This window comes from Mixophyes fleayi, chromosome 10, assembly GCF_038048845.1.
Source record: "Mixophyes fleayi isolate aMixFle1 chromosome 10, aMixFle1.hap1, whole genome shotgun sequence".
Classification (NCBI taxonomy): domain Eukaryota; kingdom Metazoa; phylum Chordata; class Amphibia; order Anura; family Limnodynastidae; genus Mixophyes; species Mixophyes fleayi.
The window spans coordinates 55,857,753-55,874,001 of record NC_134411.1 but is presented as its reverse complement, the minus strand read 5'-3'; the positions used below and the strand labels follow the sequence as shown (position 1 = coordinate 55,874,001).

Below are 16,249 nucleotides of genomic sequence, written 5' to 3'. Positions count from 1 at the left end.
CCCCTACTTTCTACACATACAATTGTGAGAAAGTAATACTGATGTAAAAAGAAAAAAGGGAAATTACCATAGATATCAGAATTCACAACGAGCGTATCGTACAACAGTTAATCTACCTACTCCTTATGAGAATTAGATATTATTGCAATATCTCATGAATTAACTAAAACAACGGTGAGTAGATAGACAACTGTAACTGGAAAGGAGGAAAAAGACTAGAGCGACATTGCCATAATCTATATAGGTCCAAAAAGAGACTGTATCTGAACACTATCATCTAAGATCCATATAGAGTCTGCAAATAAATAGACTCATTTCTATAAAAACCATTGGAGTTCATTTGGCGTTAAGGTGTTCAATTTATGAACCAGAAACATCTCTTTTCTGGCTAATATTCCCTTTGTTGAGTTATTGTGTTCTTCCTTTACATGTAATGAACTGATCTATCTTGAAGTCCTGATTGTACCATTGCTTTATGTGGAAGATTGACATCTTTTCCAGACTAAAGGTCTTGTTATTTGCATAGATCTTCAGCTTGCTCTGGTAAGCAGCCATTTATACTCGTCCAGGATATTTGTATTCATGTTTTTATTATTCATTTTTTAATAAAAATCCTTTAAAGGATAACACACTATGAGAATTTTTTATTTCTCTTTCAATATATACGGTGTGATGGTATTCCTTGAGGATATGAATATGAAGATGTTCTATGGGAGAAAATGTAATCCTGTTATGGACTGACCAGTGATGCTCCATAAGAATCCACCATCAGAAATAATCATTGTGGGACAATTTGAGTGGACATATGGACTAAATGGTTGATAACTATTCTCCATTTTTTGTTTTAGCTTATAACCAATCTGTATCTTCTTATTGCGATATTCATCTGTATACCTATATGGTAACAACAGAATAATTTCTAAGCGAAGATATTTATATATATGTTACATATTCCAGTGAATTCAACATTAGCTCATATGGGAAGTACTAATTTGTTTTTCTATGCTCTATACGTGATGAAGTGGTGATACTTCAGTTGTACCTCTCAGGCTGCTCTTGTAGGAGCGCTCTACTTCAGGCTTTGTTTTTATTATCTATTTCTTTGTGTCTTTACACGGTAATCACCTCCAGCTAGAGGTGGAGCTGCATCATGTTTTCACACAGGGATTCAAGAAAAATTCAGTTTATTGATATTTTTAAAAATGATATATGTGAGAATATTGATAAGGAACAAGAGTTTATAGAATTGACAGATGAAGATTTGGAAAGTGCAATGCATAAATTAGAGGATTTTCTTTTAAAAAAGAATCAACTCTGGTGGGAAATTGCCACTCTAGAACAATACCAAGTGGAAGGTATTGTCCTTAAGGGTTTGAGAATAGAAAAGGCCTCTTCTTTTTCCAATGCAACTTCAACTTTTAAAAAAGAATGGGATCATATTTTAGAACAATGCTCTCGCTCTCTTATAACATTGATATTGAGAGAAAGGAAAAAGGATCTTTAAGTAGTAGAAGATAACATTAAAAATCTACAAACACTGATTATTCCTTTTTCCGATTTGGGGGATTATAAGAGTCTAGAAGAAAGCATTATCTCCAAAATTGATAAAAACACTAGAGAGCTCATTCACAAAAAACAGAAAAAATTACGCAGAGATAGGACAGCTATTAAGGAAAAATAAAACCAGACACTATACAAACCTCACGATCTACCGAAATATTCTGTGAGAAAAAGAACCAATAGACAAAGAGTGAGATATGACAAAAGTGATGAGAATTGGAATAATAGAGACAGCAATAGAGACTATTTGCATTATTCAAAAAGAGATAAGGGGTACCCATCCACGTTCTCCTTATAGAAATAGATTCCAAGTGAGAAGTAGGGAGAATTTTTCCCATGAAATACCGGAAGACAGACCCTTCAATAATAGGAGATTTCATCATTCAAATAGAAAGAAATATTCCATACCATTCCAGTTACCTATTAGAAATCGTTTTGACCTCCTTGGTGATGATTATCATAGTCCTTTTTTAGATCGCAGACAGACTATCAAGACTTTCAAATAAAGAAATCTTCCTCTACTAGGACAAAACAAGGCTGTAGAGGAAAAAAAATCCCTTATCATATATAAAACATTGAGAAAGGAAAAAAATCAAAGATACCTATAACAAAAGTAAAGGAAGTAGAAGGGGAGTTTTGTAAAACTAAAATCTTCAACTTAAGTTCATATGTCTTAAGTCAGGATGAAATCTCCATTTTGGAAAAGGGCCTCAAATTTGCCCCTACGAATAACATTGATGATTTTGAATTGTTCATTGACCTACAAAAATTTATAAGAAAATTGAGTATTAAAATTTTTTTCTTAGCTAAAGAAACTCATGAAAATGAAAGTGTAGTCAACAATTCAACCAACAAATTCAAAAAGAAATCTAAATTTTATCCTGCATTCAATAAGGGCTCATTCATCAATAGTTTTTCAAAATTAGTAGAGGATGATTTTGCTGCAATTAATAAGAATAAAAAGAAAAACCATTCTTTCACCACTAAAAGGAATCACGCTAAGGGCGAATTACAAGCAATTAAGGGACTGTCTAACAATAAGGAATTAATCATAAAACCAGCAGATAAAGGGGGTTCAGTTGTTATTCTTGATGTTGAGCAATACAAAAAGATCATTTTGGATCTTTTAATAGAGAACAATACGTATGAAATTATCAAATCTGACCCCCTCCTTAATATTCAGGAGAAACTTATTACTCTGTTGGATAAATACAAGTCTATGAATGTGATCCATGAGGATTTATATTCATACATTAATGTGGAGAAACCATTGACTCCATCATTATACATTCTACCAAAAATCCTTAAAGACCCCATTAATCCACCAGGGAGACCCATAGTCTCAGGGGTAAATTCTATTACCTCCAATCTTTCAGCAGTAATAGACTCTCATCTTCAACCATTGGTGCTAACAACTTTTTCTTACATCAAAGATACAACAGATGTTCTTAGCAAACATTCGCATATCCAATGGAATGACAATTATATTCTAGTCACCGCAGACGTCAAATCACTTTACACTATAATTAATCATAGTAAAGAATGGACAGCAATTGAATACTTTTTAAAAAATAATTCAGTAGAAGGAAATTTGAGTAAATTCCTAAAGGAGGCAATCACATTCATTTTGGAAAACAACTATTTTTACTATGATCAGAAATATTATTTGCAGAAAATTGGTACAGCAATGGGCAACAGGTTTGCCCCAAGTTATGCCAACCTATTCATGGCTTTCTGGGAGGAATTAGCAATTCAGATCCATGAGTTGCTTGGGGCAAACCTTGTGTCATGGGTTAGATTTATTGATGACATTTGTTTTATTTGGAATGGGACTATGGACGATTTAGACCTATTCTGTCATACACTGAATGATAACCCATTCAATATAGAACTCACCTTTGAAAAAAGCTCAGAGAAGGTCCATTTTCTAGATTTAACAGTCTATATTAAAGGAAAATCAAATTCATACCAAACTATATAAAAAACCTACAGACTCCAATTCTCTCATTTCCAACTCGATTAAACATTATCGGAGGTGGTTACATAACATTCCTTACGGCCAATTTATTAGGTATAAGAGGAATTGCACAGAGGATGCTAAATTTAGGGATGAAATGGAGAAATTATCGAAGGAATTAATACAAAAGGATTATCCAATCCCCATTATCCAAACTGCTAAAGAGAAAGTTATACAGATGGACAGGAATAAATGTTTAGAGAAAAAAAAACAAGGAAAAAGAATAGGGATGGAGAATGGTCCTTCATAACAAGATATAATAGCAAACATAACAATATTGAGAGAATAGTGAGAAGATATTGGCACATTATTAGAAAGGATGAAATTATAGGACCCCATCTACCTAAATTCCCTAGATTCATATACAGAAAAGCTAAAAATCTGAAGGAACGTTTAGTGAAGTGGGCCCTACCAAGACCCTACAATACTATCTCCTCCAAAGGTTTCTTTAGGTGTGGGGTATGTAAAATGTGCAGAGAAACATTTACCGAGGACAAGAAAAGTAAAATTACTAATGTTGAGGTTCAAAATCAGGACTTCAAGATAGATCAGTTCATTACATGTAACAGTAGCAATGTAATATATCTTATTAAATGCAAGTGTAATAAATGCTACATTGGGAGAACTACCCGTCCCTTAAAAATAAGGATGTCTGAACATCTCAATAATATCAAAAAAGGACTTTTAACCCATCCTTTTTCCAAACATTTTATGGAAGAACACAATAACTCAACAAAGGGAATAATGGAGTTTATGGGTATTTCCAAATTAGAAAAAGACTGGAAAGATAGAGATATTACCTCTAGATTAGCCAAAAAAGAGAGGTTTCTGATTCATAAATTGAACACCTTAACAAATGGACTTAATGCAAATTTCGAACTCCAATGGTTTTTATAGAAATTAGTCTATTTATTTGCAGACTCTATATGGATCTTAAATGATAGTGTTCAGATACAGTCTCTTTTTGGACCTATATAGATTATGGCAATATCGCTCTAGTCTTTTTCCTCCTTTCCAGTTACAGTTGTCTATCTACTCACCGTTGTTTTAGTTAATTCATGAGATATTGCAATAATAATATCTAATATTCTCATAAGGAGTAGGTAGATTAACTGTTGTACGATACTCTAGTTGTGAATTCTGATATCTATTGTAATTTCACTTTTTTCTTTTTACATCAGTATTACTTTCTCACAATTGTATGTGTAGAAAGTAGGGGCATATTGTATGTCAAGGCTCCCTCCTTCGTTTTTCTCTTTGATTCGGCAAGAATATATAAATGACGTGTCATTATACAACCATTGCGTTCCGATTGATATCATCATGTAAACACATTGAAGTATATTACAGTCATACGATTTCATTTATATCTATTTAGATTATTTATATTTGAATGGATTTGGAGATACATTTGTCATGTATTTATTACGTTAGCTCAATAGTAAATATCGGAATACAATAGGCTCTATTATGTGTCCGTATCCCTTTTAACGGTAGTAAGGAAGAATAAATCACGGGATTTTACTTCATATAATTATAGCGATATTCACTTTATTTGTTTAAGTATGGATAATTTATGTCAATGTTCTTGTATATTCTATACCATATGAACATAAGATCTAGAGGACAGATATTTATTGATTATTTGTCCGCGATTGCGTGTACACATGGAGGAATATCATTGTTCCATTATTACATTTGTAACCGCTGAGAATTTCAGAATGAATGGATCTTGTCACATGATCCCATTACACCTATTATGTGAGTCCCGTAGCAAATAATGGGATTACACTGAACTGCATCACGTGTTTCCCATTACCCTATGGGTAAGCAATATGAATCACGTGATTTTAACTCCCAATACTATGGCATTTTTTATTTCAATATGGATTACAATTAACTCCTCAATATTACCACGTTTAAGAAGTTGATAAGAGGTAAGAGATGTATATATTTTTTCGTTTATTCGTTTCTATGGGAAGAAATGACCACTGATTAGTTGGGTGTTATAAAGGGATAGATTGTTCAATCACTGGGCTTTAATGAGCTTTGCAAGTTTGTGGGTTGGGGAGGTAATCACATTGGGCCTGATTCATTAAGAGACGTATACTGAATGCAATGTGCATTTTTTAGAAAAGCATGTTAAATCCGGCAAGTATACGCATGTCCAAATTCAACAAGGAGCGAATGTGAAGATAGGTGTGGTGATGAAAACAGGTGTAGGTCTGCTCTGGTCTACTAGACAGGACAATGCAGGATATGCCCAAAACGTATGTGAAATATAAAGTCAAATATGAATGCACATAAAAATAAACAACTTTTCAATTAACCTCACATGTTAATAATATAGTCATTAATGACAAAACATAAAAAATACAAATTGTTTATCTTTATTTTCCCCATAAAACACATTAGAATGTTATTAACATGTACTGTACATAAAATACATTTTTACAGTTGCTCCTGACTGCAAACACATGTTCCAGTATACATACTCAGTCTTCATCACTAGTAATTTAGACTGGGTTAGGTACGTTTTTCCGAGTACCATAACCCCGAGAACGACGATACGTACAAAGAAACACTGATTTAAAAAAAAAAAAAGCTACATCTATAAACAGACTTACCTACAAAGCGACACTGCAGATTTCCGGAGGGTGAATGATGCTGACCGCAACTAATTCCGATGACAGACCTCTCCCGCACTTGACTTCCACATCACTCAACAGTGTGACCTAGGTAACTATTGATTTAAAGCGGCAATGTGATGACCCCGCAGGTTAAGTGTCACTTCTGTGGCATATAGTCTAGTTCTGGGCATGTATAGAGTAATTGTGTGCATTATAGGCAAAAAACATCACTTGGATGGAGGATGAGGGATCCAGGTCCTGTTAGTCCAAGATTCCCAACATCTGTTTAGCTGGCCATGTGAGACGGTATCCCAAGCCATGAATTCAGCATTGTGGACTGTGTGAATACTAACTAAGGGGTTGATGACTCACCTGGCTATTGTCAAGGCGAGTAGTGTTTATAATGTAAGCTATGGCTCTAGTACCACGTACAGTGACAACATGTCATCCCATATGCCCACTAGCTTTTCTCTTACATGTCCACCCCTGTTCACATGCTTCACACACATGCCCTCCAGCATTTCTCACATGTCACCCCCTGCCCAACAGCTTCTCTCACGTGCCACACCATATACCCAACAGCTTTTCTTACATGCCACTCCATATCCCCACCAGCTTGCTCTCACAAGCCAAACCATATGCCCATCAGCTTTTTCGCTTGTGCATCACCCCTGCCCATAATCTACTCACCCCTGCCCATAATCTTCTCACACATGTCCACCAGCTTTTCTCTCACATGCCACCCTATATACCCAGCAGTTTTCCTCTCACTAGGCACCTCATATAACCGCTAGCTTTTTTTTTCACATCATCCACATTCACCCACTAGTTTTTCTCATGCCACTCCATGTACCCATCAGACTTTCTTTCACATGTCACTCCCGGCTCATCAGCTTCTCACACATGCCCATCAGCTTTTCTATCACATGTCATGCCATATGCTAACTAGATTCTCACCCCGAATGCCCACCAGATTTCTCTCACATCACTCCTATACCCATTTCTCACACATCACCCATGTCCACTGGCTCTTCTCTCACTTGCCACATCATTAGCCCACCAGCTTCTTGCTCATATGTGACCTGCAATACCCACCAGCTTTTCTCTCATATGCTGCCCAAAATTCCCATCAAATTTTCTCACACATGAGAGATAGGCAGATTGCTTTCTCTGGAAAGGAGATCACAGGGCACATGACCATGCTTTATTTGAAATTAAACCGGGAACCACATTCACCTACTGCCCTTCAAGGAATAATATTACATTTTATATGACAGCAATATGTCATCCTATAAGAGAAGCCAAAAATAAAGAAGCAATATGGCACTATTCTTATTAATATACTGTAGGCAACTTCTTACTGCTAGTATTTTACTTATTCAGCATCTTTATTTGCTTGTAGCCCCTATTCACACGTTTCTCTTTTGTAAGTAAAATGCTACATTCTTTGTACAAAGTGTTTTACAACCATATGGTAACATCTGCATAGGGAGGAGTTTGTGCCCTAATAAAGGCATCAGTCAGTATAAAATAACACTCATTGTAGTATCTGCACCTTGTCATTCACACTTAAGGGTCAGGCATAGATACATATGTATACAGTAAATAGCAGGCTGAGCCAGCCAGTGACTATCTTCTGTCTTGCATGGCATGCTGATACTATTAGTTCCACAACAGCTAGAAAGCCACTCACCTTTGATCACAGACAATAATGTGTGATTATAATAGTGAGAAAAAGACCAGGGGGTAAATGTATTAATGTCCGGATTTAAATTTAATCGCCGAAGACGCTGAACACGCCGGAGTTGAAGAATCCGGACATTAATACATTTACCCCCATTTGTTTTCTCACTTTAGTTTTTTCTGCTACATCATTCATTAAATAAGGAGGCAGCTATTTTCCCAGTCTCATTGGAAAGACATAAAATGACACAGTCAGCAATACAAAGCTCTGAATAATACTAATATTTGTGTGTGTTCCCCACTTATATAAGTTTTTAACACCGTCAACAACATAAAATATTTGAGAAATGACAATTAGCAGAATGGTGGCAGGAGATGCAATAGGATATATATACATTGCCATTATATATGCCAGATACTAGACTACATTAGAGTGGACAACAATTAGCCAGTGGGATAAGCATTAAGTCTAGCAATCAGGTTCAGTCTTAGTGGAGGAAGAATTATAATAGTAGAGAGTAATAATAGACATTATTCAGCTTCTGTCTGTAATAATAGAGAGTTATTATCTTGGGACAGTTTTGACCTGAACAGCAATCCCAGCAGTAAAGAGTATCACAGTGAGAAATGAACAAAAATCACATTTGTTTCAGTGTTATATAAGATTGGAATACGTAGTGTCAGTCTGGGGCATAAAGGGCCCACAGAGGTAATACAATGGTAGAGGCCCACCAGAGGGTGTGTGATCAGCCACTAGAGAGGCGTAATCAAACCACTAAAGGGGGTCTGGTAAGCCCACGAAGGACAGCTAGCAGCATAGTGTAGTATATAAAGAATGCAGTGTATATATAAAGAGTACACAGTCTTGACCTGCCCCTTGGATTTTGCAGACAGTCACCAAAAATCGGGATTGTGTCACTAGAATCAGAACATTTGACAGACTGCCCTGCTCTCTCCTACCTGTTCTTGTCACTTTCACAACATGTGGCTGCTGGTTTCTTTAGATGCGGCTTGTCTGGATCCTAGAATGTTGGAGGCCCTATTTGGAAAAAAATGGGTACATTTAGAAACTTCCAACCAGCCAGGACGTTAAGTCAATAGCACCCATGATTAATAATTAGGCCTTCCTCCAGCCGCAACATTATAGTAATAGTATTCCCATTTAATACATAAACTTATATCCCTCCATCCAAACAGCCCCAGCAATAAATTAATAGCATTTACATTTAATAAATATACCAATTTCCTGCAACTGTCACTACCATTAAATAATTCATATTCACATATAATAAATAGACCTCATTCTCCCCAAACTCACCTCCACATTCAATTAATAGCCCCCAAACCACCCCATCTTTAATTAATAGTCCCCACTATTAAATTCAATTGCCCCAACATCATCCCACAAACATAATAGCACCCATATAATTAGCCACCATCTACCTCACACACATTATCACTCTGTGCCATTCTGCTTTCCCCCTCTTTGCCTCCTTTCCTTTACTTACCTTTATTGGCTTCTTTCTTCTCTTTTCTTCTCTCGTTCTCTTCTGACTTCTTGCTTGCACACTCCCCTCTGCACCACTCCTCACCGAATACTGGGCGTGATAACGTCACGCCCGACAGTCAGTGCGAACGGAGCAGGGATGAGGGGCGTCGACGTCACAATCATGTACCCTGCCTCACCAACAAAGAGGGCGGAGCCATCGGCAACGGGACCCACCGGGGAATACCCCAGCTCCTCGGCAGGCCAGTCCGACCCTGAACACAATAGGAAACACATGGGAAATCCTGTAGGTCTCTATGTGTGCATTGCTTGATTCAGCATCCAAATTAGCCAGAAAGCAGAATTTGTATTTAACCTATAGTCTTCTCTTTGCAACCATTGAACATAAACATTATAATGAATGTGGAAAGGTTGTAGTGCACTTTAGGATAAGGGTTATCTGAGTATGACAAGTGGAATAATTCAATATATGTGTAACATCTGGGCTTGATGACATAGTCCTCTGATTGTTAAGTTTAGAACATTTATAATCTAAATATAAACGTCAATATTTTTATATATTAGAGCAATCAACATCGGGCAATATGGACAAAATAATATTTAAGTCTACAGGGCCGCTCACATATTTAAACTAACCAATCAATCTTTGGGGTGTGGGCAGCATTATCCAAGCACATGCCTTTTAGCTTCATTCATGAAATCCTAGCGCTGTAAAAGAAGCCAGTATATGCAAATGCAATCCAACTGCTAAAACTTAATTATCAAGCCTTTCAGATTATGGGACTACAAAAGGACCTCCACAGTTTTCATCAACCCATAATGTACATACTTTATAATAAAATTCTACCTATATTATATAACGCAAGGCTTTTACTAGTACTCTGCTAAATGTCAACACTATAAACTAACTATGAATGAAAGGATTTGACTTGAGCTAATCAGCATCGCTACAGTTATCCGCACAAGCCAATCAATGATCCTCACACCATTCGTAACTTCATGAATGAAACGTTTCATTAATATATTTGTAACCACTGCCTGTTACTATTAAGTACTAATATGCATCAACACTGCATACCTCTACCATGCAAAAGAAGAACGTTCATTCAACATGAAAGAATATAGCAGACAGTCTTCATACAAGCTAATATTATGTACAATGCCAATCAAACCTATCTATAAAGCATACCTGATATTTTACAGAACCTTAACTTTATATCTGTACGATTAGAGTACAGTGGGTGTACATGGACACACGTGAAACGTGTATATTCATCTATTTTAATAAGTGCATATATGTATATGCATTCCAGTAACAGACTGACAAATATATGGTTATATGTGTACCGCATAGTTTTATATTAGAGTAATTTTACCAACTCATACATATTTTATACAGTATATTAGGCACTTACACTATATATAGCATGAGGTAATGTGTAGGATGTGCAACATCCTCAGTGTGTTGTTCACTTCATTTTTCATTCAGCACTTTGGCTTGTGATTGACAGGGCTCTATTGAAATCACCCATCAGAACATGCAGTCTCATCAAGAAGACATGGATCTCCCTGCACTCATGTTATACTGACTTCATGAAGACGACTGGGGACAGATAAGAGCTTGAGGTGAGGCAGAAACAAATCACGCTAAAACATCAGTAAAAGAGTGGTGCTCCAAAGAATCCAACGAGCATTGCTGTTGTTATTTAGCATTCAGAAACAGACAATAGAATATTCTGATCTACAAGACAAGCTGTAGTTTGTGAAGGGGGGATTTCTTTGTCATTCGCCGATAAAAAAATTTCTATTGAATTTGACAGAGACAATCTTGAAGAGGTGCGGCTATTTTGATTCCTTGTAGAAAAGAGCAGCTCTCTCTCCCGAAATGCCAATGCTTTCAGTATTGTCTATCTGATTTCAGCCTCAGAGGATTAAAGCGCTGCCTTGGAGCTTTGCAGGTTCGAGTCCCACCCCAGGATAATGCACTTCACTGCGGTTATTAGGGATATGGACAGTAAGGGTCCTCATCAACACCCTACAGTGTTCCCATCACTAATTAGCCCAACATGTATCTTTCATCCCCCCAATGTCTCCTTGGCACTATTCAAAAGTACATTGCCCAAATATTAAATTTCAATACAATATCCACTTGCAGCCGCTAAATTAAAGTGTATTGCATCTCAAACGTAATCAAAATATATGTAATTTCACTTCTAGACAACTAGATCTTGTGTACATACTTAACATAAATATGTCAAAAAAACTCTCCTATATTTTGGGTGAAATAACAATGAGAAATATTTGGATATGATCAATGCATTCTAGAAAGTGTAAATGAATAAACCACCAAAAACAAAGAAAAGGCAAAACAATAAGTGCACATAACAACTGTACATAACGTTTCAATTCTATGCACAGAATACATGTAACAAAGCATACTCGGAAGGCACCTTACCCTTGCCGTAGCATATTTTTAAAATAAACTGGAAAACGTTTATACACATTTTTATTTTACATTCTACAGCATACTTGCCAACTCTCCCGGATTGTCCGGGAGACTCCCGCATTTTGCGAGAGTCTCCCGGACGAGTGTGGCAATCTCCCTGATAGGAAGTGTGAAAAATTCAGTTTAAACGCCGCGATTCACCCGGAATCGCAGCGTTTAGCCCCGCCCCCGCTGTAAAATGACGCGATTTGCGTCATTCTGTCACGGGGGCGGGGCCAAAATGACGCGATTTCGCCGCCCCGCCCCCTGCACGCCCACGTCCCAGCCGGCATCTCCCGGAAAAAGAAAAAGAAATGTTGGCAAGTATGTTCTACAGTTACAGCACAATCATTTAAAATAGGCTTTGTGCCCTGTTACAACAGATAACCACCCCAAATGTTTGCACAAAGAAAGGTTAGTCTAAATTTGGGAAGACGCATCACTGAGGAATAGTACAGTAAAATCAGTTCCGCTTTCTCCTTAGTTTTACTCAACTTTATTTGTTTGGTTATTTATTTGGAATGATTTCAGCATTTTCCAGTCCCTGACTCACCCAGCTGCCCCCATTTTTGCACTGTTGTAGCTGTCACAGCAAACAGCCCATCGATGCATTTAGGCTACTTAAGCTACCCCCTCTCTCCTTCACCGAACAACTTCTATAGACAGCACAATCCTCACTATGGGACCTATTTATAAACCTCCAAAGTGGTTTAAATCCCCCAAAAACTGCAATTGATGCTTTTTCAAGTTTCAAGGCTTTTTATTAATAGAGGATTGCAGCAGATATCGGCATCATCTGCTGTGTTCTAAGCCTCTTTAATCGCAAATATGTCCCCATAAGAGTCTATGGGGACTGCGCTTTTGCACTAGTGATCAAGCTTCAAAATTAGGAACTTGCCCCTGAAAGCAAACCGCGTCTGAAGGTGGCATTACCCGTTATAGTCCATGGGTAGAGCATTGCAGGAGAGGGATCTTCAAATTTCTCCTTGGCACGGCAGGAATTCAATTTAACAGGAAGTCCCATTCGGAAGCCTTGCTTAATATAAGCACTTCTGGACATTACGGTAAGTAAAATATTGCTGATATTTGCTCTCATCTCTATGATGTTTGAGCAATAATCAGCAATTTATTTTTGTGCTTTAACATCCTGCGGAATCTCATCATGTGAGGCTGAGACGGGACTACAACTTCTATGAAGCTATAAAAGTATACACATTATATAAAAAGTAGCATCCCTAAAAAAAGATGTGCTTGTTCATGGTAGAACAACCAACTCTGAACATAACCAGAAAGTTTTTATGCTTAAAATTTTTTCATTTGAAAGTTTATAATTTCTTAACTGACCTATAGTCAACAATATTGCTTCCTTAATTTATTTAGAAATCAGTATAATTCACATTGTTTTTTATTCTCCATACTATAAGATTACAGCATACTATAAGATTATCCATTTAAAACAAATTTTTTTAGAGCGCTGTTCATGCTGAACAACACAAATGCAAGTCTAATAGTCTAGTGTGCATTTGTAAAAGTGCAGCACAATACACCACAAATTTGTAAATGGTATCAGAGATCACTGTTTTGTATTTTTCTTATCTAGTTTTAAAAATGCATGAGAACAAAGTGAAAAGTGCAACGTACGAATCAACCATAACAAATGTTTGAATTATTTTTTAACACTGCTAAAAAGGTGCAAATCTGTACTAAAACCAATCAACAGTTTGCTGCCAAGGAAATGACATCTGATTTGTAGCTATTATTTTAGTGCCAACTTACACTGTTAAACAAAGTTAGCAAATAAGTATTCTAGTTATATAAAACTGCACTACGAATCATACCTTGCTGACTCGGTAGGCGATTACTTGTTTGGAAACATCGAAGGTTACTGAGGTTCTGTCAATAGAACCCAGCAGAGAAGATACGTTTACCAGTGCGGCCCTCCTGCAGCCTAATGCCTCCTGTGCATTATCAGCTGCAGATTTTTGCAGCAACGGATAAAAAGCCTAGAAATAAAGAAGAAAACAGATTGTAGATTAGATACTTCCCAAGTCCACCTGATGTGCAGCTTTACATATACCAAAATTGCCATCCCACTTTTTAAAAATAAAATCAACACAATTGCGTTACATAACTGGTGCCTTATAGTCTATGAACAATATCAATTTATGAAAAGAGTAAATTGTAATAAAAAAAAACAATAATGTGTCCACTTGTTAAATAAACAATATTTTACAATCCAAACATAATCAGTCAATAAGCCATAAGTATTCTTTAATATATTATAAAGTTGAATTGATCTGTATGAAAGTTCCATTCTTGTAACTTAAATTGTGCACATGAAAAAAACAAACCAAAAGATATTAATAGTGCAAGACGTTCAACATCATCTTCTTTATCACCCTATGTTATCAATGTAATAAAACTACAGATTTCCACCCCAATCAAATCTAATCCAGTGATTATTCTTCATCGAACATTATTTCACTATACCAGACCTGGCCAACCCATGGCTCTCCAGGTTTTATTAAACTACATTTCCCAGAATACCTTGCCAGCTATCGGCTGGGTATCTACTATTGAGGCTTGTAGTTTCACAATACCAGGAAAGCCACAGATTGGCCAGGACTGCACTATACAAATAGTGAACTAACAAACCACCACCCTTTTTGTAATTACACCTACTAGATAGAAGTTCTGTTTCAAATAAATCACACAGTGTCATCAAAATGGCACCTCCACTGGTAAACTCTACTACTTGCTCGCAAAATAGAAAGGAAAAAAACAGCCAACCTGTTGCATTACCTTTTATGAGAATTATTTTTATCTTTGTATAATTAATGAAATACAACAGAAGTGTACATACAATAAGTGTCTCCTTCTTAAGTATAGCAAATCAGCCCACCAGATGTAAGGTGGGTATTCGGTGAAAAAGTTCTGCCTTAGAATCCCGGATTACTCCCACCACTGAAGAGGTTATCTGGCTATGCTATCCAAAGAAGCACTATACTAACTGGAAAACAAACGTCCAATACGTTTCAATCTCTATGGGCTTTTTCAAAGCACATGGGAACACTGAACAACTCCATTTTTAATAGTCACATTAGCCAACCAAGCTATCCTTTATTAATTACCTTACCACAAATTAAAAACGTATAATGCCCCCAAACAATTATAGTTAGACCTTAATATTATATGTTTCTGTCATAAAATTATAGTATTCTAATTTAACTAAAATCCTATTCACAGTAAAACCAGACTTTCTCCCACCACTTAACAACACTTAAAACAGAGCACATAAATTAAGAACAGTTGCTATATCCCAGCTTGTAACTAACTATGGTCGCTTGGATGACATTACTCAAAATGTTCTATGTAAGGAAACTTCCTTTTCCAACAAAGCTGTAGTGGTAAGCACACTTAATTTTTTGTTGCATTCCCATAAATCAAATGCAGCCAATTAATCTCACGCTGGCTACATTATCATGACCACAGTTGACAATCACTCAAACTATGGTCAATGAACTTATAACTGGCTCTGTTGTTGGGAGAACATTGTTTATTTGACATATGGATACATTGAGGGGTTTTGGTCTATATTACAATCAGTTCTGTTCATAGATTGTAAGGAGCACCAGTACATATACCACAGTTGTTTTAAAAAAAATAAAATACAGTTTAGAGAGTGCATTTTCTTTTTTCTACTGGAAATATCCTCTTGCTATTTGTCTTAAATATACAGAAATTAGAATAGACAGATTGGTCAATGTTTTTAATTCTGGGAAAACACCTCACAAACACGAATGTTACATTTGTAAACATACAAATGATGGAATCAGCAGGAACTTTTTCCTGGAGTGGTATAGCCATTTTAGAGCAGGGTACACAAACTATAATGCCTCATGTGTACTTCAGCAGCAAAAACTCACTGGTACCACTAGTCATATAATGCTATCTAGCTTTTTCAAGATTTTTAACATTGCTAAGGTACAGAGGATACATGGATAACATCTGCACCCAGCCCATTCTCCTGGTACAAATAAATATATAAAAATATACAATGTACTGCTGTTCCTGGTCCCTATAATTATATGAAACCTATAGTTAAGTAGATTCATTGGTACTGCTATAAGAGAAGCAACGGATAACATTTTAGGGAGTAGGTCTACGACTGACGTGATTGCATACGTCCCAACTGTTAAGTGCGTATTGTCGCTAACCAATAACGATTGTCGAACCTCGATTTGTGTTTCCAACGCACAAAGATTTATTTGCAAAAAGTAGTATAATATATTCAAACGAAGTGATAATAAGTACAGCTGTTACTTATCGCAGGCACTCTGGATCCAGTGTACAGTCATTCAATCCTG

The 16,249-nt window shown here is 36.5% G+C and overlaps 1 protein-coding gene across 1 annotated transcript in view; it reads right to left on the bottom strand.

The window, feature by feature from the left end:
* Window positions 1–16,249, bottom strand: part of LOC142104232 (C-signal-like) — a 73,504-nt gene that overhangs the window by 12,919 nt on the left and 44,336 nt on the right. The window contains exon 4 of the mRNA XM_075188796.1: window positions 13,721–13,885. Coding sequence (XP_075044897.1) covers window positions 13,721–13,885 — 165 coding nt within the window. The remainder of the gene's footprint in view (window positions 1–13,720; window positions 13,886–16,249) is intronic.